Genomic DNA, 23,703 nt, shown 5'->3' with positions numbered 1-23,703 from the left:
GTACCTGAAACATTACCAAAACACAATGGTAAATATATTTCCAGACCCATGTTTGGAGTCGCAAAGTTACAGGGGGGTGTTCTGAGTGCCACAACGAAGTTGTGGGCTTCTTTCTCAAACTACAAGAAAGGGTTAACAGCCACTAACCATTCAGATATTGGATAAGGAAGATAAAATATGAAACACAGTTTTTGATTTGTTGACCAAGACAGTATCTCTGAGACCTCAGTGTTGCCATTAATGGTTTGTTGGTGTGAGAGCGGTGTACCATTATTGTGCTGAGATTTAATGCTTATAAAAAGAAAATATTTAAAGTGATATTATGACAGTATTTTACCTATCAACGAAAGCAATTTAACAGGTATGTGAATTAGAGTGCATGTTTACAACAAATGTGTAGTCACAGGTGTGATTGTAGATAAGAGGGATAAAAGTGTATTTGACGTAAAGAAAAATACAGTGTCTCAGATAGAGCCAGAGAGGTATTGATACTTTCACTCGCATGAGTAGTAAGTTATTTATTATTTGAGAAAATGAATAACACTAGTAGATTTTAAAGCATGCCTTTTGTATGCTACGGCAGAATTTATATGCAAACTTTCAGTTCCAATTTGGGTTTGCATTTATGACACGTTCCAATATTTAAAGTTCCTTTTTACTAGATATAAATTATGTCTAAAGTAGGGTATATGTAGGTTATACGGAGGGAGGTATGTGCTTGTAAGGTAAGAAATATACTTTGACATTGAGGTTTATCACTTATGCATTTCAGTTCCATTTGGTATTACAGGTCCAGTGTCTCCTCTATACTGTGTGTCACAAACCTGTTCTCAAAAGCATAGTCAGACTCTCCTACCCAGTCATAAAGATATTTAGGAAATTACATATTTGAGAACATACTCACAGGGTACACGAATGCTCACACTCATGCATACACTAAAACACCCAGACACACACTCATAGATACACTAACATGCTCAGGTACACACTGATGCTTATGCTGAGACACCCATGCACACACTGATGTATACACCTACACACCCAGGCACACACTGATGCATACACTGACACACCCAGGCATACACTGATGTACACACTGAGACAGCCAGGTACACACTGATATATACACTGATACACCCACACACATACTGATGCATACACTGACAAAGCTAGGCACACACTTGTGAACATAATAACACACTCAGTCACACACTGGCTCATATTCAACAACACAGAGGTGCACACTGATATATACAGTAATACACACACACAGACACTGATGCATAAACTAACAAATCAAGGACAGATTCATGTATGTACTAGCACACATAATGACACACCTATACATACAGTGTTACACCTAGTCACATATTAATCAATACACTAACACACCAAGGCACACGCTTATGCATAGACTCACACACCCAGGCATAGAAGGACACATGCGCTGATACACACAGGCTCACACCTATGCATACACTAACGCAGCCAGAGAAACACTGATGTATGTGATAAGATACCCAGGCACACACTGATACATACTATAACACAGTCAAGGACACACTGATGCATACAGTGAAACACTGAGTCAGGCACTGATGCCTATGATAACAGAGGCAGGCATACTTTGCTTTAAACATGAAAACTAACAGACGCATAGTGCCTAGAAGATAGTGATGTGCCGGTTCACATTTGATTTTAATGCTTATAATATATAATTGAACAGTATATTGTGAAAATTTAAATATATTTTATTTCAGACATCTATTCTTACATAAAAACAGACATCTAAAATGCTGAAAAAACACAAACACAAAAGAAACTGAGGAAAGTATACTATTTACTTGCAACACAGAAACAAAAAGGGCAATGTAGTTAAAGAGAAAAGAGCTGCTGGTAAGAAAAGCAAACACTTTTTAAAAGTTGTATGTGGGAAACTGCAAAGTTTGCAAAATCAAGATATAAAAAGGAGAGTTTGAAATCAGCTAACAAAAGAAGAAAATCATGTCAAACTAACAGTAGGAAATCAATGAAGAAAGCAGATAGTTTAACCAGAAGACAGCAACAGTTTAGGGACATTAGACTTAGAATGTTTTGTAGCAGGATAAATCAGAATGTTATTAAAACTATGAAGAAGTACAAAAGGAGAAGAGAAGTACTGAAACAAAAGGAACACATTGGGGCTGTAGTTGATAAGGCATTTGCCTTAAAGAGTAAACTTTTTAGTTTCATTCTCATTAGAATGAGAACACTGTCTAAAACAGTGTTGTAAATGAAGAGATGCTACCAAAGGAGAAGACTTGCAAATAAAAGTATTTTTAGTAAAATCTTTAGTGGTGAAAGGAAGCATACCTCCAGTACAGAGCCTTTCTTTAATGAAGAAGGGTATTTTCAAGAGAGCACATTAGTGCATGGAGTTGAATCAACTGGTCGATGTTATGAGATGAAGGATGGTACTCCCCTTGAAAAAGAAGGGATTGCTCCTAGGAATGTTGAAGAGGTGATAGCTGAAGAGGTTCAGGGAAAGTGTAAACAGGCCCCTGTATACAAATAGAACTGTGGCAGTATTTGGAGTACATCAGCAGCAGTTAATTGATTTTTAAGACCTTTAGTGCGTGAGTTTCCATGCAGAAGTCTCAGACAAAAACTGCAATTTTGCAAGGATTAGATCTATGCAAAGTAAGAAAGTATAGTAATTTACAAGGACATTCACAAGCAAGCCTATCAAAGAAAGTGTACCAAATCACCTCTCATCACTGGAATATTGGCAGTACACCACTCAAAAATACGCAATTTAATTAGAAAGCTTTACTATGTGAACACTCCAGCCTTATGTTTAGGAGAAATGAACAGAATACGTTTGCATGGTACAGTTGCAGAGGTACAAAATTTTTTGAGGATATGCAGTTTTGTTTCTTTGTTCCTGAAGAGAAGTCTAGGGAAAATGAGAAAGTAGTTATAGGTGTTAAGGAACAGAACACAGGTATTAGTACTGAGACTTTTGCACACAATATTATACAAGTTAACCCAATTTGTTCTGAAAACCCAAACTGTATTTGTATTTGTTGTGAACACACTCACTATAAAAGTCAAACTCACAATGTAGGTGTATTTTCCAATACTGAAGAGGAAAACAAAGGAAAGTGGCAAGAACATGCTGCTTATTTATTTGCAGAGGAACGCTTTGACTTCTCCATGCAGCAAGTTATATGTAAGTACTGCTATGATAAGTTAAAGGATAATAAAATGCCAGCTAGATCAGTACATAACAAATTGAAACTAGTGACTATTATAGAACATCTACAGGACTTAAATGTATATGCATCAATCCCTATACAATCTGTACATCTATTTCAAACAATTATATGATTGGAACCAAAAACAGATAAATTACATTCAACAGAGTAACAGAAAGGCCCTAAAGGAAGAGTGGTGTATTTGGCATTAGACTTTTAAACTAAATATAGAAACTGTTGTGAAAACAAGGAGGTTGATGAGCTTCATATTATTCTAGTAAATGGTGTGCCAACAAAGAATAAAACAAAAACATCTGGCAAGAGTTAGTTGATGTTAATAAAGTAAAACAAGCAACATTATACTTGGTACAAAATAATGTTTATTACAAAAATGTTGATGTTGAACATGATGTAGCAAATGTTGAAGAATACAGTTTGCCAGCAAAATAACAAATAGAAAAAGTGGATCTATCCCGATCAGAAGAAATTTATGAGCACTACAGCACTGATCCGTTACAATCTTAAGAAGTCATTGATGAAGCTATTAAGCTCTTCCAAATGAAACAAGCAAAGGGAGCTCCCATGAGTGTGTGGGAAAAACGTTTGGAGTCTTGCTGTTTTCCCCTGTTGTTACCCTCTGGAGTAGGTGGTTGCAAAGATGACCAGTTCGTACAAATACAAGCAGCTGAGTACTGATCAACAAAATTGTATTCAGAGGATCTAAAATTTTGACGGTGTATTCCATACATATATCACCTTCTATTTGGAGTGACGTGTCAGGACTTTTGTATGCAGTAAATCACATTCTAAAGGTAGGAGTTAATCTTTAAAATCTGCAGGTGATTCTGTTGACGCAGTTCATGAAAAGGACAAAAACTTAGAAAACTTGATTAATTTAATGGTGTGCCAATGTGGCAATAACACATATTGGTACTGTCATCATGGAGAACTGGAATGTATGCTGAGAAACCTAGGTGCACCAGCCTGGTTTCTGACACCCAGTTGCTCTGAGTATGCATGGGATGACCTGCTTAAATTCCTGAGAGAGACAAACTCAAACCTAAAAGACATCAATGAAAAGACAGATGGAGAACTTTGCTAATTAGATCCTGCTAATGTATGTAAATATTACAACCAAAGGTTCCAAACTATGCTGGCTTTTATCTGCAACAAAAGCAAACCTCCTCTTGGTGAAGTAACATTTCTCTTGGCTGGAAAAGTACCAGGCAAAAGGTGCTCCTCATATTGACATGCTGCTATGGATAAAAGATGCACCCAGATTTGAAGCAGGCACTGATGAGTCTGTATAGTCTTTCGTAGAACAGTATGTGACATGCACCATTACAAAACTCACTGGTGAAAGATGTCTCATACAACAAATTTTGCGTTTCCAAACACATAGATGTGTGAGTACTGCTGTCGTAAACAGAGATCCAAAGGAAAATCTTACAAAAGATGTTAATTTGGATTTCCACGACATGTTATTTCAAAAGGAAGAGTGAACAGCTTTCTGTCTTCAGTCAGACATATACTGAGACAGAAATCACCACAGAACACATATAACCCAAGAAGAATAGAAGCTTCCAAGTATAATAATGACCATAACCCTGAGATTTAAAAAATGTGGAATGCTAATATGGACATACAATTTGTTGCAGACAACTCCATCGCAATGGTTCGGTATGTCATGCCATACATTAAAAAATCTGGAAAGACAGAAATGAAGGAGATGTGGGAGGAGATTTTTGCAAAGAAGCCACTTAGCAAGACATTGTACTATGTCAGCTTGAAAATGCTTTCCCATAGGGAAATGGGATCCCATCAAGCCTGTGAAAGGCTTAGTTTGGCAAGTTTGTTCTCAAAATCAAAGGGAATGGTTTGGGTGAGTCTTAGTCTAGCTAGTATATGAAACAGAGTGTTAAAGTCTTTCACAGAAATTCAGTAACTAGCAGAGTTTGATCCATAAAGTACAGACACAGTGAAATCAAATATGTTGGATAACTACTATCCAAGAAGGAGTACACATCTAGAAGACAAGTGTCTTTATGAGATTCTTCAAAACTACATATAGGGAAGCAATGAAAGCAAAAACACAGAAGAAGGGAAATAAGCAGTAGTTGGATGTGTCAGTTGTTTAGTCAAACACGCAAAAGAAAATCTAATTAACCACCAAAAATGTACTTGCCAAACTCCTGACAAAAGAGAGTTTTTCTTTTTAGCTCTTCTTCAACTGATCAAGCCTTAACATAGTGACCTGGAATTACTTGGAGACTGTAACTGCTACGAAGATTATTTTCATGGTGTCAAAAATACTATTCAGCGTGCTGTTTTGACTAACTATTTACAGATACAACAAGAAATGCTTGCTGCTGAGGTAGCTAAGGATAGTTCTCAAAACAAACTAAGTTCAGCACCACTGAGTCAGGATCTCCTTGGACAACCTATTGTTGAAAACAAAGCCTCAATAGCTATGAATGAAGTAGAAACTGCAATTGAGCAAGCAAGACAAGAATCTGTAGATCTAGAACGTTTTATTGCACAACTCACCAATGAACAGAAAGACATTTACAATGAAGTAAAAGGCAAAATGGAACATGGATTTCAACTTGAGAAGAAAGAATGCAATTGATCATCATTCAACCCAGTACTTTTATATATATATCAGTGGCAAAGCTGGTACCGTGTTCAGCTTTTTAATTAAAGTTCTCTCTACTTACTTACACAAGACTACAGAAACAAATTTATCGTGCCTAGTAACACCACCATTTGAATTTGCTGCACACAATATCAAAGAAATAACTTTACATAGAATACTTATGCTACCGGAAGAACATGACAATAAACTGGACAACCAGAAGTTATCTGGTGAAGCTTGTCATTGAAATTGAAGCTTTTAAATATTGACGAGGCAAGCATCATTTCAAATGTATTGCTTACCATTGTTCACCTGAGAATGCAACAGATTTTAAAAACTGAATACAACATCTTGCTTGGAGGAAAACATGCAATTGTTGATGGTGACCTACTACAATTTATGCCTGTGAAAGGAAAGCCTGTTTTCAAAACCTCTTTACCTGATGAAGTCAGACGGCAGTGCAAAGTATTGGCAATGTAAATATTTGGCAATATTTCAAATACAAGGAACTTGTGAAAAATATGCTGCAAGCCTCCAACATGGAATATGGAAACATTCTATAGGACATTAGAGTAGGAGTTCTGACAGAGGAGGGTGATGTCTACAAAAGGATGCACAAAATTCAAGTGCAGATTATATTTGTTCCCATTTTGGACCATTTATAATAATAAGCAAAATGTTTTTAACAAGTGGTCTTTTGGTTAGTGTGGAAACTGTAGCTTAATTAAATAATTTAAAAATTGTAGTGAGTGCAATTCACAGTATAACATATTTGTAGTGAAATAGTGTGAAGTTATGTTTTTTCTACAATCTATTTGACAGCCATATATCTACTTATGCCCCCACTCACCCATACAACTACTCACACACCACCTCACTCACCAATACACTCATTCATGTACCCGCTCACCCATAGATCACTGCCTCACCCTCTCACTCACCTAACCAACTGCTCACACACCCTCTTGGTCACCCATACTTATGCACCTACTCACTCATCCATAGACCCACTCATGCACCCACTCACTCACCCATACATCCACTCATGCACCCAGTCACTCACCCATACACCCACTCATGCAGCCACTCACTCACCCGTACAACTACTCATGCACCTACTTACTCACCTAGATAGCCACTCATGCACTCACTTACCCATACACCCAGTCATGCAGCCCCTCACTCACCAATACAACTAAGTATGCACCTACTTACTCACCCAGACAGCCACTCATGCACTAACTCACCCATACACTCCCTCATATACCCAGTTACTCACCCTCTCACTCACCTATACACCCACTCATACACCTAGTCACTCACCCATACAACTTCTCACACACCCTCTCACTCACCCATACACTCACATTCACGCATCCACTTATTCACTCATAGAACCATCATCCACCCTTTCATTTATCCACACAGCTACTCATGCACCTACTCACTCACCCATAGAACCACTAATTCAACCTTTCACTCACACATGCAACTGCTCATACACCCTCTCACTCACCCCTACAGCTATTCATGCATCCACTTACTCACCCATACAAGTACTCATGCACCCAATCACTCACCCACATAGACACTCATGCAGTCACTTACCCATACAGCCACTCATACACCTACTGACACAACCATACAATCACTCACCCTCTTACTGACACATATATCCACTTATGCATCCACTCACTCACTCATACAACCATATATCCACCCTCTCACCCAACCATACAAATACTCACGCACCCTCTCAGTCACCCATACAGTCACTGATGCAACCAACCACTCACCCATTCAGAAGCTCATGCACCCACTCACATATACAATCACTAATACACTCACTCACATATACAGTCAGTAATACACTCACTCATCCATACACACACGGATGCACCCTCTCACCCACCCATACAGCCACTTCTGTAACCACACATGCGCCTACATAGTCATTCATGCATCTAGACATTTACATCTAGAATTAAAACAGCCTCTCAATCATACAGTCTCTCAAAATGCACTCGTTCACGTAGTGAGTCACTTACACAACCATATACTGATTCAAACACTCAGTAGCATACTAATAGACATGACAAGATACATTCACACTACTACAAACATACATTTCTTTTTTGAACTGGAAAAGGTGATTCTAAGAAGAACCATTTTTTGTTTTTTAGAGCATTTTTTAACAATTTTGAATTTCTTTGGTGTTTTCTTTGTTACTTGTGAAAAAATGGAACATCACTTGGTACAGCAAGCCCACAAAAACACAAAGGGCCTGATTACAACTTTGGAGGAAGGTGTTAATCCGTCCCAAAAGTGACGGATACACCACCAGCCGTATTACGAGTCCATTATATCCTATGGAACTCGTAATACGGCTGGTGGTATATCCGTCACATTTGGGACGGATTAACACCTCCTCCAAAGTTGTAATCAGGCCCAAAGTGTGCTACAAATAAAACAAACATAGTTGAGCATTAACGGTTTGCACCAGAGTAGTCACAACTTGCCTACATACACTAAGATTGTTGGTACATTTTTGGCAAAAAATACAAATGTTTCCAACCTCCAGAATAATTGTTATACCTCCTGAAACTGTCCTCCTGCAGATGATGTTCCTGGTTGCTCATTGGTTCCACTAGAACTTCCTTGCTCGGTTTTCAGCTTCTGCATCTCAGCTCCAGCTATGGGTTTCATGGACGGGGCTCAAATGTTTATACATGCTAGATGTAGCGCATAAATATTTTCTTTCACTGCCACACAACAATACTTTCTTGCAGACTGTGCACGTAACTTTTCTTGCACTTATTCATCTCATCAATACTCTCCTTACTCTTCTTAGGAACTGGTTCCTCTTCCTCCATTACATTTTCTTCTTCCTTCTCTAGTTGTTGTGGTGCAGATGCCATGGTCAGTAGATAACAAACAGCAAAGGAAACACCAAGCCAAAATTGAAAATGATGACTTGGGAAACAGAAGTGTGAAAACTCTCAGCCATTCCCAAAGCATAGAAGAATAGGTGGGACCTTTCTGTATGCAAGCTAGAAAGGTGCTTAACCAATCAAATCCTTTTTTGTCTGTGTCACATGGGATGCACAACACCCCGCGGCTCCATTGCGGCGGAAACACAATGCCGTAAAATGCACTGAAACAGTAATTAAGACGCATTTCCTCTCTAATTATACTATTTTCCTTAGTCTAATAATAAAACTCTTTCTTTAATTTAAACATTAACAGTGTCTATTATTGCTTTTTACTACTCTTGAAAAACCGTTGGGAGTCGCGTCCCCTGCGCAACTCTGAAAATACTTGCCAGCACGGTGCGGGATGATGTTGTAACTCCCTAAAAACTAGTAAAACAACAGTTATTATATTTAACCCCCATTGCTCTAGTACCTACTTAACAATATCACTAAACCTCTTACCTTAAAGTAAATATTTATAACTTAAATATATGTGTTTTACAAATACAGAAACTACACAGACGTTACATACTATTCATGAGGGTTTGCGTCCAGTGCACAGCTCTTAAATGTTTTTTTTTTTTAAAGTAAAATGACACCACCACATTATTATGTACACCTGCCAACCATCTGTAATTTGCCAAGATGATGTCCAACATACCAGAAATACCCCAGTGCTTACCTTGCAAAATGTGTTGCTGTACTCTACATGATGAGGAACATTCCGACAACTCCCCCATAGAAACCAGTAGTTACTTTATATACTTAACACAAAACAACATTGTTTGCTGCATATTTACATTTCATTATTCTACTCATGTTTAGTAAAAGAACAGTGATGTTATGATCATTTTCTGCTTAAAGATGGACAAAAACTAATTATACTGGGTAAATATCAAGGACATATCTTTCTAAGGGGTGAGTTTGCAGTTTTATACCCTACCTATTAATATAAATAGTGTTAAGGAGTTCCATAGAGATCATTTCAGTGAGGCATGGAGGTATCCGTCATATTTCACCAGAAAAGTTTAGAAATATGGACAATAAAAAATGCACACAGTCTCTCTTACCCAATTGTAAAGTTCTTGCAAAAATGGATTCCTTTAGAAAATGCTGTGTTTTCTCTCTCTATACTCCTAACAATCATTATTCATCTTGCTTTCCATTTTCCCTTAAGCCCATTTCATACAACCACTCACAGAGCTAGTTAGACACTTACATAACCTTTGACATACCCACTCAGAAACTCATGCACCTACTCACAGACTCAGTCAAAGAGTCATGCATCCACTCACAAATTCAGTCAGACAACCATGCACCCACTGGCAGAGCAACTCACAAATTCATGCCCCACTGAGAGTTCCTCTCAAACACTCATGCACCTACTCACAAACCAAATTACACACTCATTTACCAACTCACAGACCCACTGAAAACTCATGCACCCATTTACACACACACACCCACACACACACATATATATATAGATTCAGGATATTCAGAAACTCATACACCCACTCACATACCCACTGAGACACTACCCACCCCACTCACAGAACCACTCAGACACTCTCACACCCTCTCAGAGAACCATTCAGACTTTTAAAGATCCTCTCACACAGCCACTAAGAGAGTCATACAGCTACTCAGAAACCCACTGTAACTTCAGTAACAAAAACAAATGTTACAAGGGTGTTATAGTTAGGAAATAGAATTAAAAACACCTTAGAAATTCACTGAAAAAAACAAAGGTTATAGGGACATTGTAGTTAGGAAATAGAATTAAAACAAAACTAAGAAGTTCACTAAAAAAAGGTTACAGGGATGTTAAAGTTAGGTTACATTTTCAGTCATACAAAACCATTAAAATTCAGCAGTTATAGTTTCCTGAGTTAACTAGAACTTACACCCCCACAATGCACTGCTTGGGACCTAACATATTACATCATTCATGGCATTGTCAGTGACATCACTGATGACATCTTAATCTCTGATGACATCATCCACAGACCCACTCACACACCCACTCACACACCTACAAAACGTCTCACAGACATGACAAAACCACTCATAGGTCCATTCGCATATATAGAAGTGCTGACATAACCACACACTCACCGATAGAGCTACTCACACATGCACTAATCCACTCATACACTCACTCATGCACTTACGCATTCATAAATACACTCATGTACAGTGACTCACCCATACAATCCCTTATGCACTTGCTCACCCACACAAACACCCACTCACTCACCCATACAGTCACTTATGCACCCTTTCATTTACCCATACTGAACCTAATCCACCCACTCACTCACCCATAGACCCATTTATGAACACACTCATCAGCCGTACAGCCACTCATATACCCAGTCACTCACTCATAAAACCATTCATGCACTCTCTCAATCACCATTACACTCAGACACCCACTCACCAGCCTATACAGCCTCTATGCACTTTTGTACCCATACATCCACTCATGCACCCTCTCACTCACCCATAAAGCCATTTATGCACCCACGTACTCACCTGTATCACTATATATGCACCCAGGCTCGCATACAGGTACTCATCCACCCATTCACTCACTCATGCAGCTACTCATGCACCCACTCGCTCACTCATACAGAGACTCGTGTACTAACTGACCCATACAGTAATGCATGCATCCACTTACAAATACAACTCACACACTCTCACCCATTCACTCACTCATGCACCCACTCACTCACCCATACAGTCACTCATGCACACACACACTGATCCATACAACCACTGATATACTCTCTCACTCACCTAGTCACTCACCCACCCACTCACTTACTGTTACAGTTACTCACACACCCACTCACTCATCCATACATTCATGTATGCATTCAATCACTTATCCATACAACTACTCACACATCCTATCACTCACCCATACACCCACTGACTCGCCCATACAGGCACTCAAGCACCCACTCACATATGTGAGTGTTGCATACATTTTTAAAGATGTGTTCTTTTTATTAATACATTAACTTATATTTAGTTATTTAGTAATTTAATAATGTTATTTACAAAGAAATATATATTTACTAATAGAATAGTAATATTTTGGAGCCAAATATGTTATAGTCAATAGTTCACTACTTTACATTATAAGTATGTAAAGTCAATATATTTGATTTGATATTTCGACACATAATTTTGTGCCAGTGTGTTTGTGGTTGATATGTTGAACTATAACCTAATGCTCTATATGGCTTATATTTAAGCAACACACTCCTTACTATTGTAAGTAAAATATAGGGGTTTTACCCCCATTAATGAACTGATATATGATTTTGAAGTTCCAATTTCTTGAAATGTTAAGCACTTCATCTTTCATTGTATTTATTAACAAAGCTTACCCCACTAGTATCTTGTGTTTCAAAATCTGAAATATTTCCAGATATGTTCATGTTCCACAAGTCAGCTATAGAGTGTATTTATTTACATAACTGAATCTGGATATTTGTATACCAGTTTAAATAGCCACATGTTTATACCATTAAGGTCATATTCAACTGAAACTCGTGAAACTCCTGCCTTATAAACTTGTTTAACATTGGATTGTTTGAATTAATTTTAGCCACTAAAATCTTTAGGGACACAATCCAGTCCACCATTTTTGCCTACTATGCCAGTTCTGACACAACATAAGCATCCACAACAAAGTCCTGGTACTACTGCTGTACTGCCAAAACTGCCACGCCAGGTCTCCTTCAGACAGTGATTAATTTGTAAATAAAAAGGTGCCGGTGCCCAAAGCCCTCCTCTTAAACACGCGGCTGCTGCAATTAAATGTGGGAAAATGGAATACTGAGGCCGCGTAATCCTTAAAACAACTCGGGCCTCTTCAATCCATATAAAGCCACTGCCTGCCCCTTCAACTCACCCTAGCAGCTTCCTGCTTTCTCCCATTGTGATGCTTTTTCGTTTTTCCCTTCCTCCGTCTTCCCCATACGTGTCTTCCTCACAGCAAATGCTTGAGGCAGAAGAATAAGCCCCGGCCCGCAAGAATAAGTGCTGGTGCTCAGCACCGGAAACAACAAGCACAAATTAAGCACTGCCTTCAGATAGAAATATAACTTTGGCACTGTCTCACACATCTACACAAATAATTCCAAAAATTAAGTTCATCCACCTCAGCTCCTTCCTGGAAAGTTCCACAGTGATCTGTCAGTCAGAGGACAACAAAAAGAGGTGTTTGCTCTTAAATACAGAAAAAAATAGCAGAACAGAATTGCACCAAATATGACAAACAGTTCGAACTTTACTCAGAAAGAATGCAGTTTATATTGTGGTCTATATCTGTTCAGCTGTTTTCTAGATATTTGTGTTTAAAGAGGTGCTCTAGTTGGGTTTGCAGAGGTTAAAAATTTAGGTGTATCTAGATGGTTGGCCACAGGAAACTCCAGCAGGAGTCCCATTGTACAGTAAAGTAAAATAATAGGGTCCTCTGATTGGCTGATTTATCTCTCACTATACCGAATGATCTGATTGGCTAGCCATAACCCAGAGAAAAATGTTGTGGCTTTCTTTACAGGACTTAAAGTTTCCGCCAGGTGTCCTAAAAATGTAAAAGAAATTGGGTATAAAGGGGTCGGGCCCTGATGCCACCACCCCGCTGCACACAGCCAAATTGATCCTTGCGAGTACTCTCTCTAAAGTGCATGTCCCACTAGGACTGCTAAATGGCCTGGGAATTCCCAACCGACCTACTATGCACGCCACCAGGACTAGAGGAATCCTGAAATTCTCTTGTGTAATGTGAATGCACAAGAGTGTAGATAAATTCCAGGGATTATGAGGGTAGAAAAGGAGGTGTACTGCCATTTGCAAGCCAATCTGACGCTCCCATACTATGCCTCCCAGCCCCTGTAGTGTCACCTGGTGGAAATGGATATCAGCGTGGCATTATCCCTACTGCCATTCTAATTTATATTATGACCTAGGCAAATTCTACATCAGGAGGCTCTGCAACCCAGGCTCCAATGTGTAATGCAATAATGGATATTTAATTTATAGAGGGGTGTTGTGCTTGTCCAATTTAAAACAGGAGTTTCATTATAAGAGAAGAATGTGGTTCACAATTTCTGATTCAGATGCCACCTGAAAGTAGACTGGAGGAGAAATTGCGAGAGGTGAAATGTTAGGCAGTGGGGCATTTCACTTCATGGGAATTTCAGAATGAGACTTGAGTAAATAACTTTTCTGAGGAAAATGAACAAAGTGAGTTTTTCAAACTTAGAATGGCACCCCTGTCCCCGGTTTTGTAGTTGAATGATATATACAGTCATGTACCACATAGACTATGTATGCATGCAACACAGACATGTATATATATTTTATAAGCACAGACTATCCTTACCTTTCTTTTGATGTCAGTGAACTGAGAAAACATTAAAGACCAGTAGAAGGACAGCTCGACTATGTAGTAGTAATGGAGGTCTGCAGTCAGCGGCTGAAAGCATAATGATTAGTATGCAGTTAATGCGTTTTTTTTGTGTGTGAAAAGATGCAAAAAAAGAATCAGAAATGAAGTATTAAAATATTTCAGAAACAGAAACTAAAGTAGTTAATGACACCATATAAGAAACATGCACACTACTGAACCTTTCTTTAATAGACCTGCGACAAAACAACGCAGTTAAACACATTTTCATAAATAATTTGAAAACGTAAACGATTGGAAAAAATCAACAGCAATACCTTATTTAAATCTAAAGCCTATGACCTATTATTCCCAACAATGTAAATGTCATTCCAAAATTTGTCATAGGAATAGCTCTATAAGGCTCCAGGAGTGTACTATCAGTTTTCAAACGCAAGGGAGAAGAAACGTTGGCAAAGCTGGTTGGTCTGGCTTTTCACTAGGGTACATGTTTGATAATAGTTGAACGACTTAGTGTAAATTGCCCACGGCTGTCCTGGACAGAAATTACAGCAATAAAGCAGCATCTCGGATGGCAGCAATAGGGAAACTGGCAGTAGGGCCCTTCTGAGGAACAGACTGAATTAGCTGAGTTAAGTTGTACCTTAAAGAACAGTGTTATGAAAAGAAGAAAGGAGATAAAGTATGTGCTTAAATAGGAAACTATAAAAAATATTGAAAAACGGCCAGCAATTTCATTTCATCTTTTGAAAAGCCTAAAGGTATGTTTGTGTGTACTTTATCCGCCAAAATAGTAAAAAGATCCAAAACGGTTAAAGCAAAGGTATACAAATGAAAAGGGCAATTACTTAATATTACTATTCCTTTATAAGAGGTTAAGGCCTGGGCAAGGCAGGATTTCACAAACAAGAGAGAATTTTCTTTGGGCAAAATGGGTATAAGAAGGGCACCCAAAACGACAGACTTTAGAACACTTCTGGAAACCAAGAGGAACCTCTGCCTGGAGAAGAGCTAAAGAGCTGAGGATGAAGAGCTGCCCTGCCTGTGACTGTGCTTTGTGGAACCCTCCTGCAGTTGCTGCTTCTGCCTGTGCTAGAGGACAAACACTGGAGTTTGTGTTGCCTTCCTTCTTGTGAAGAACTCTCCAAGGGCTTGATTTAGAGATTGCCTCTTGTTGTTTGAAGTCTCAGGGACAGCAAGGACTTCTCTCTGCCAGCAGCTGGAGCCTCTAGAGAGACTCATACTCTGCCAAGTGGTGCCCATCCAGTTCCTTTTGCCCTGAAAAGAGAATCTGGCAACCCAAGAGTGAGAAATCGACACACCGATCGGCGTGCGGGGAAAAGATCGACGCAACTCCGATCTGTGGCTGAAAAATCAGCGTGACGCCGGCTTTGTGGCTGACAATCGACGCTCGCCTGCAACGCGACCGGAAGATCAACAGGGACGGCTGGAGAAAGGACGTACAGCATCGCTGACGGAGGCTGGTGAGATCGCAACCCACGCTGCGTGGTTTTCGGATCATCGTGCAGCAGGATTTCTGACGCAAACATCGCTGGGCATGCAAAAACGACACAAGGCCTGCCGGGACCCGAGAGTGCTGACCGGATCTACGCATCGCTCTCCTGCAGGGAGAAGAAACAACGCACACCAATCCGACTGAAGGAGAAACGAAGCATGGGCTCGCTCGTGAGTGAAATTGACACATCGCAAGCCCTTTTTGACGCACACTCTGGGTTATTTTTGATGCACTCAAGGTACATTTTCACGCTAATAACATTAGCGTTGTGTTTAAAACTACATGAAGACTCTTTTTTGCTTTTTAATTAATAACTTGACTTGTGTATTTTCAATTGTTTTCGTTTTGGTCTTGTTTTGTTTAGATAAATATTTTCTATTTTTCTAAACCTGTGTTGTGTCATTTTGTAGTGTTTCCATTAAGTTACTGTGTGTGTTGGTACACCTAGCATTCTGAAGTTAAGCCTGTCTGCTCGTGCCAAACTACCAAGGGGGTGAACGGAGGTTAGCTGAGGGTGATTCTCCTTTACCCTGACTAGAGTGAGGGTCCTTGCTTGGGCAGGGGGCAACCTGACTGCCAACCAAAGACCCCATTTCTAACAATCCCTTTGACAACCACAGAAACATTATCATGCCCCTCATTCAATAAATGAGTTTACAACTGTGACAGATATCCCATCCCCCGGAATCTAAATCTCATAGACTATAATGGTGTTCAGATTTCGGCGAGTGAGATATTCGTACCAGTCCGCCAAGCTCTAAATCAGGCCCCTAGTCTTGATCCATAGATCCTGATATGGGAATACAAGTCCAGAGCTATATCCGCAGATCCAGGTGTGCTAATCCGCAGGTTGATCCAAAAATGTATTGATTTTTTTGATAGCTTTTTATCTGCCATCACATTTTTTAATCCTGCTAACATATGGAGTGCATAACATATCAGAATGTCACTGACAAAAGTCCAGAAAAAACTGTGGTTATAGTTAAGAAACAACATTTTAAGAACACCAACACTAACCAGTTCTGGTTAGCTGAGTAAACCATAACCTAGCCCCAATGCACTACCACCACATTACATTACAAACAATGCCATTTAAAGCATCACCACTAACATCATGTATAACTTCACCATTTACATCATTGAAAGCATTGCAGTGCCCACCCAGCTGCTGTACTGAGGGAAAATGATTCAGAGCCTTGTTTTGGATAGTGGGAACATGTTCTAAGTCCACGGTATTCAAGCCTCTTCGGTGAAACCCCAATGTGCATGATCAAAACCTTGTGTTATATGTTATGTGTATACAGAAGTTCGGCATAGGGCCTGGCCAGGCCCTGCCCTTAATCCTGACATTGATAGCCACAGTCTATACGCTATGGGTTATATTTGAACTAGGGCTCAGTGAAAGGCTTAGTCTTTAGCCACGTTCTGCAATCAGTTCCCGCAGTGGTCACCTGAAGGCACTGTGCTTTGCATTATATTTACACAGGGACTTGGCACACGGTCTGGCCAAAGTTCAAGCCATGCACTCAATTTCTGCAGGCCCTGCATAGTGGCTTATGTTTTCAAAGGGGGGGAGGCCTGAGCTCTGCTGAAGGTGAAGTTATTTTTACTACCAATAAATAACTGCATACAACAACACAACATTGGTAAACAACAACACATTGTCTAAAAAACAAAGGCTTGCATAGTAATAGCGGTGCCATTGATCTTAATGGTGAGGTCATGTCTGATGATACCAGTGATTTCATCAAAGATGTTTGTGTCATCATTTGGAGGTCATGAGCACTGCATTTAGGTTGGGTTATAGTTTGCCCAGCTATCATTATATTTCATTTAAGGGCACACTTTTCCAGAGACCAAAGCAAAAGTTTGCCACTAGTCACCCTTTATAGCAACCAAAATCAACTTGTTTTCTTACTTTCAATTCTTTCTCAGTCATAGTCTGATTTAGTAGCTAGCCAGATCCTACCCACTGTCTGTGCTTTGGCAATTTATTTTAGCTATGCAGCTCCCTCCTTCTAATGTATGTTTCTTTCAGTATCTCTGTCTTTTGGATGCAACTTCAATGCACTTCAACAAGGAAGACTTCAGCTTAGAGTAAAGAAGATTTGAGGTGAGTAATCAGGGTATCACAGCACATAGGCATGTCTACTTATGTAATCAGTTAATCAATGTACTCTTTTGGCATTTTATTATTCAAATGGTTTTAGTACTTTTATGGGGCTACAATGAAAAAAGAGGTTTGGCAGGGAAAGGCATACATCACTGTCTATTTAACATCTGTGCACACTTTTAGCATATTAATTAAAATATCTTCTTTAAAAACTCTCTTTACAGTAAGATACAACAGGAGAACCCCAATTATCTTGTGCCATGGCCTTTGCCAATCATATATGCACTCTAAAATGAAAACATATATTATACATAGTTGTAGTTATAGTTAAGATTTCCAGAGATTTTTCATTGATAATAACTTAGCCTCTGTTTGATGAATCCCCACAAAATACTGCAGACCTATTGCTGTTTCTACATTAGCTGATGATGCAAACTTTCATACTGATTAGGTAACATATGAAGATTTGTTTCTACATTAGCTGATGATGCAAACTTTCATACTGATTAGGTAACGGGGTGCAAAGAAAAAAGGGGGTCTCAAATATGTTTTTCCAACCAATGCATTTTTCCAAAACTTTTTCATCAGATGTAGTGCCTAAATGGCTGTTCGGATTTTGAGTAAATTTGGCAGGAATATAGATTATGGTGTGGATAAGGTCCTTTTGGTTGTTAAAGTAGACTAGTTCAGTAGTTGTTAAGTAATAAGGGCAAGAAACCTAGTGACATATTGGGCTGTGGTATATCATGGTGCTTTCGTGGTATACTGTAGTACATGGTGATGACAGTGATGACACTATATGACTAGATAATGCAAGTCCTTAAAAAAGAAAAAAGGTATCCATTTTGTTTAGACCATACTTTTTGTGTTATGCCATTTTAACTGAAATCTACATTATTAATCTGTTTGCAATGGGTTTAACAAACTGTGTACAGGAAGGGAAAGGTATTTTTATATATAGATATATATTATTTTACGTTTCTGGAGTACCGTGGTAGTATCTTGAAAGTACTGCCATACTTATAGAAATATAGAAATGCCTATCTATCTATCTATCTATCTATCTATCTATCTATCTATCTATCTATCTATCTATCTATCTATCTAGAAATTTAATTAAGAAATACAAAGGTTACAAGGACATTATAGTTAGGCTCACATTTCACACATATGAAGAAATTCAGCAGTTATAGTTACCTGAGCTAACTATAACTTGCACCTCTGTATTGCACTGCTTATGACCTCACATATTACATCACTCATGACATGGCAAGTGACATCACTGATGACATCTCAAATGTAATCACTGATGACATCATCAATAGAATGGCTCACACACCCATTCATACCCCCACACACAGCTAGTCACATACTCATTTACAGACTCATAAAACTACCGACGAGTACCCACTCACTCACATGGGGGAGTGAGTGAGTGCTTGAGTGAATGTATGGTTGACTGAGTGTGCGCATGATTGCATGTATGGGTGAGTTACTGAGTACATGAGTGCTGTATGTCTGAGTGAGTGCACCCACTCACAAACCTACTCAGAGCCTCATGTACCCACTCACAAACCCACTGATGTATCCATGCATGAGTAGTGTATGGGTGATTGACTGAGTGCATAAGTGTGTGGGTGATTGAGTGAGTGCAAAATGGATCACTGAGTGAGTATGAGTAGTGTATGGGTGAGTGGCAGAGTGCATGAGTGCCTCCATAGGTGAGTGGGTGAGTGAGTGAGTGATAAGTGCATAAATGGGTGACTGAGAGAGTGCATGACTGCATGTATGGGCGAGTTAGTGAGTGCATGAGTGCTGTATGTCCAACGGAGTAAGTGCACCCACTTACAAACCCACTCAGAGCCTCATGTACCCACTCAAACACCCACTGAGGTACTCATGCAGACACTCAAAGACCTATTCAGAGACTCATGCATGCACTCATAGACTCAGATACTCATGCACCCACTCGTAGATCATATATAATGTTTTGTATAAAGCATCATCTTTGAACAGTGGGGGAAAAACAATGAATGGATTGGATAAGAACCCCAACGTTGCAGTGGATTGCTACAAATAGGTGAAATTATGCATTGCACTCACTACAATTCATGAATTAGTGGCTTTTTATATATTCACTACAGTAATCTAAACAATCAGATTTTAGCATGTTTCTTCTAAAATTCTATCTGGTACAATATCAGAAATTAATGTAAAGTATTCTTTATTTACTTTTAGAAACCCTTTTGAAAACATCATCTCTGGTAGGCCAAATGATGTGCATGCTCCTAATAATACGTGTATAAAAAGTCCAGCACAGTAGTTTTTTCCTTATATATGATGTAGAAGGTTGGTTGGAGAAACAAAAGTGAATTTTTCATTTAAAATGTAAAGATATTTCTTTTTTCCAACTTAGAGCTGATGTGATTGGAGTATGTTATTCCAGTTCCATACTTTAATAACTCTTATTTACTTGCTATAATAGCTGTTTTATGAATATTTAAAGGAGTCTTGACATTTGAAGATTTGTGTTAGACTTTCCCTTAATAAGCCGAATAGTGTTTCACAAATATTTGAACAACTTAAAAGAAATAGTTTGAGATTTCGTTAACAATATTTGTTTTAGAATTTTGGCTGAAGAAAGGGAAAATATGAATTTGGTAGTTTGAACAAAAGTTTTGATTTATATTTTAGGTTGATGTCATTGTATTCTGTCCATCCACTTCCACTTTTTAGATATAATAGTGTAGTGCCCAGAGCTTGTATTAAGTCCTTCATGAAAGACGACAGCTGAAATACTAAAAGTCCTTCCTGAAAGTGATATTTATGAAGCTTGTAATTTGATCTGGTCTGCATCGTTGTAACATTACTATAATGTTATTTCCTGTTCTTTGTCGAAATAGTGTAGAAATAAGGTGTGATCTGCAGTTTGGACAGGCCATATTTTGATGAACATTTCCGTGCAATTTGTCAAAAGCCACATTGTTAGAATCCAGTAACATTAAGTAAAGAAATTGTGCAGAATTGATTTCAGTGCTAGTTGAAAAAGAGCAGTCTTTGCAATCATGTTTCTAAAAAGATCATCAATATTTACTTCTTCATGTTCTAAGACTCTAAGAATGACCATAACAAATTCCTGTTTGTCTTACTGAGTGTTAATACTAAAGATTATTGTTCCTGGACATATATCTAAAAGGCCTAGGATTCCTAAAGCAGAAAGTATTACAGTTCTATCTCTTAATGAACGTTGCAGCAAATTATGCAGTGCAGAACACATCCTTCTATCTACTTTTTGTTCTATTTTGTGTACTATGTCAGTTAAATGGAACAGTACATTGAGAACAACATTCACATAGCAGTTGTAACCTGAAGTATTTTCGAACTGGTTATCCTACAATTTCACCACCATTTTCCACTTTTCTTTTGTTAGCATTTTATGTGTTCTCCTTTTGTCCTTTCTTTGGTTGAGGGTCCATAGACTGTTTTGTAATCTTCTGCTTTGGGCAGAGTATATTTTTCTCATAAACAGAGTACTGGCCTAAATGAGGAGCATATAGACTTCTTAACCAATTGTACTTACTTACACAGCTTACATCAGCACTTACCTTGCTCTCATCAAAGTAAATCAAAAACAAACTCAACAATGTTCTAATTTGTGACAATGCTACATATGGCATTCCTTTTTTGAATACAGAGCTTCCAACATTAACCGAAGCTGCATCTACACTTAAACTGTGTGATTTATGGATTGTTGCAATCTATCCTAAAGAGGGAGGAAACTGTCGCCGTCAGATATATGTGTCTTTTACAAGCAAAAACTGTGCAACATACTGGCCAACCTTCTTTACACTATCTATCTGATCATATTGCATAGCTAAATATTCTACCTCATCTCTATTTGGAAAATTAATGAAATCAATAACTTTATTGCACCATTTACTAAGGCTTCCTCAACATTTAAATGATGTTGCAAAATAACTTGACAATTGTTGCAGATATGTAAACTCTTTTCTAATCCTGCTGTCATCAATACTGATTTTTCCGAAGAATCTAATTTTGCTTGTAGTTTATCTGTCAGCAGTATGGTGACTCCCGGATGTCCCATTTTATCAACAGCTGTAATTTCCAAAATATCTTCTTTCTCCAGTCGTAGTAATTTTTCATTACAGTTGAAGCGCTTTTGATGTGTTGGCATTAAACAAACTATAGATTTCTATCCTTTAATGAAATTGAACATTATTTCTTGTGCTGTAATGTTATATGGGAATAGATTCCTGATAAGGTGAATTTCCAGAGTACGCTCCCCCTCTTTCATCGGGCTCCCACTCTAATGTCTTTAAGTATATTTCTATATAACATATCAGATGTTTGGGTGCATGTTCTTCACTAATTCCTTGTATTGAAAGTTTAACCAAGTGTTCATGTTGTCAGTACTTCCCAGGGAATTTCTTGTTTCTTCATGCAAAAGTGTTTTGAAAACAGGTTGTTCTTTTACAGGAGTAAGTTGGAGTAGGTCACTAAAGACAATTAAATGCTTTCCTCCAAAGAGTACATCATAATTGGTGTTAAACTCTGCTGTATCCTTAGGTGTATGAAGGTTAGTAATATGTTTGATACCATGCTCAGTTCATCAATAATTAGTAGCTTTATTTTTTTCAGTACTTCATGGCAAGCATCACCAGATAATTTCTGACATTCTAATTTATTGTCATGTTCAACAGGTAGCATTAGTAATTGATGTAGAGTAATTCCTTTAATATTATGTGCAGCTAATCACATTGGTGCTGTGACTACACATGACAAATTTGAAACTGTAGTCATCCATAGATAACTGGGTTGAACTTTAATTTGGAAGCTTTTCCCAGTCCCAGCTTGTCCACTGATGAATAGTAATATTTGCTGATAAGAAGAACATTCACATAGTTTCTTATCAAGAGGAAATCCATGGTCTACTTTATCTTTCACTTCATTATACATTCCTCTTTATTCATTGTCCAGTTGTTTTGCTCTCTTGCCTGTTGCATTGCAATCTCCACCTCATTCATAGCTTTCTCTGTTTCATGTTGAATTACTGGTTCTCCAAGAGGATCTTGACTTCCTGGTACAGAACTCTGGCTGCTTTGTGAACTCTCCCTGGCTATCTCAGCAGTGATGTTTTCTTCCTGTTCAATCTCATCTTTCAACATCTGCAAGTATGTCGGAAACACACAATACTGAATACTGTCTTTTACAGCATTGAATCAGGCTGGATAACAATCATTCTGTCCAAGGCCTAAAGAGTTGCAAACGTGCAAAATAGAAAAACTCTCTTCTCTCTGCAGTTTGACATGTAAGCTTTCAGTGGTTAATTAGATTTCCTTTGCTGTCTCTCACCAAACAACCATCACATCCAATGACTGTAAACCTTCCTTCTTCTATATTTACAGTTGCATTACTTCTGTATGTACAATGCTGAAGTACTTCGTAAAGACACATTTATTAAGATGAGGACTCCTTCTTGGGGAGTATATATCCAGCATATTCGTTTTTAGAATGTCTGTACTCTCAGGATTGAATTCTGCAATGTACTTTATTTCTGGAAAGACGTTAATACTCTGTTATGACTGCTTGTAAGGCCTAGGATTACTAACACAATTCATCTAGACTTGGAGAACAAACTTCCCGAGATCAACCTATCTGCACATTCATAAGATCCAATTTCTCTGTGAGAAAGCATTACAAAAGAAACATCTTGGTAAGACTCTTTTTCTGCTGAAATTTTTCCCAGATCTCTTTCATCTGTCTTTTCTAACTTTGTGAT

The 23,703-nt window shown here is 38.4% G+C and overlaps 1 protein-coding gene across 2 annotated transcripts in view; it reads right to left on the bottom strand.

The window, feature by feature from the left end:
* The window catches only part of CERS6 (ceramide synthase 6), a 958,460-nt gene that overhangs the window by 405,799 nt on the left and 528,958 nt on the right, over positions 1–23,703 (bottom strand). For both annotated transcript variants that reach the window (XM_069225278.1, XM_069225279.1), the window contains exon 6: positions 14,251–14,343. In XM_069225278.1, the coding sequence (XP_069081379.1) occupies positions 14,251–14,343 (93 nt within the window). The remainder of the gene's footprint in view (positions 1–14,250; positions 14,344–23,703) is intronic.

This window comes from Pleurodeles waltl, chromosome 3_1 (genome assembly GCF_031143425.1).
Source record: "Pleurodeles waltl isolate 20211129_DDA chromosome 3_1, aPleWal1.hap1.20221129, whole genome shotgun sequence".
Taxonomy (NCBI): domain Eukaryota; kingdom Metazoa; phylum Chordata; class Amphibia; order Caudata; family Salamandridae; genus Pleurodeles; species Pleurodeles waltl.
Note: the sequence above shows the minus strand (reverse complement) of the source record. Positions and strands in the feature narration are given on the sequence as shown.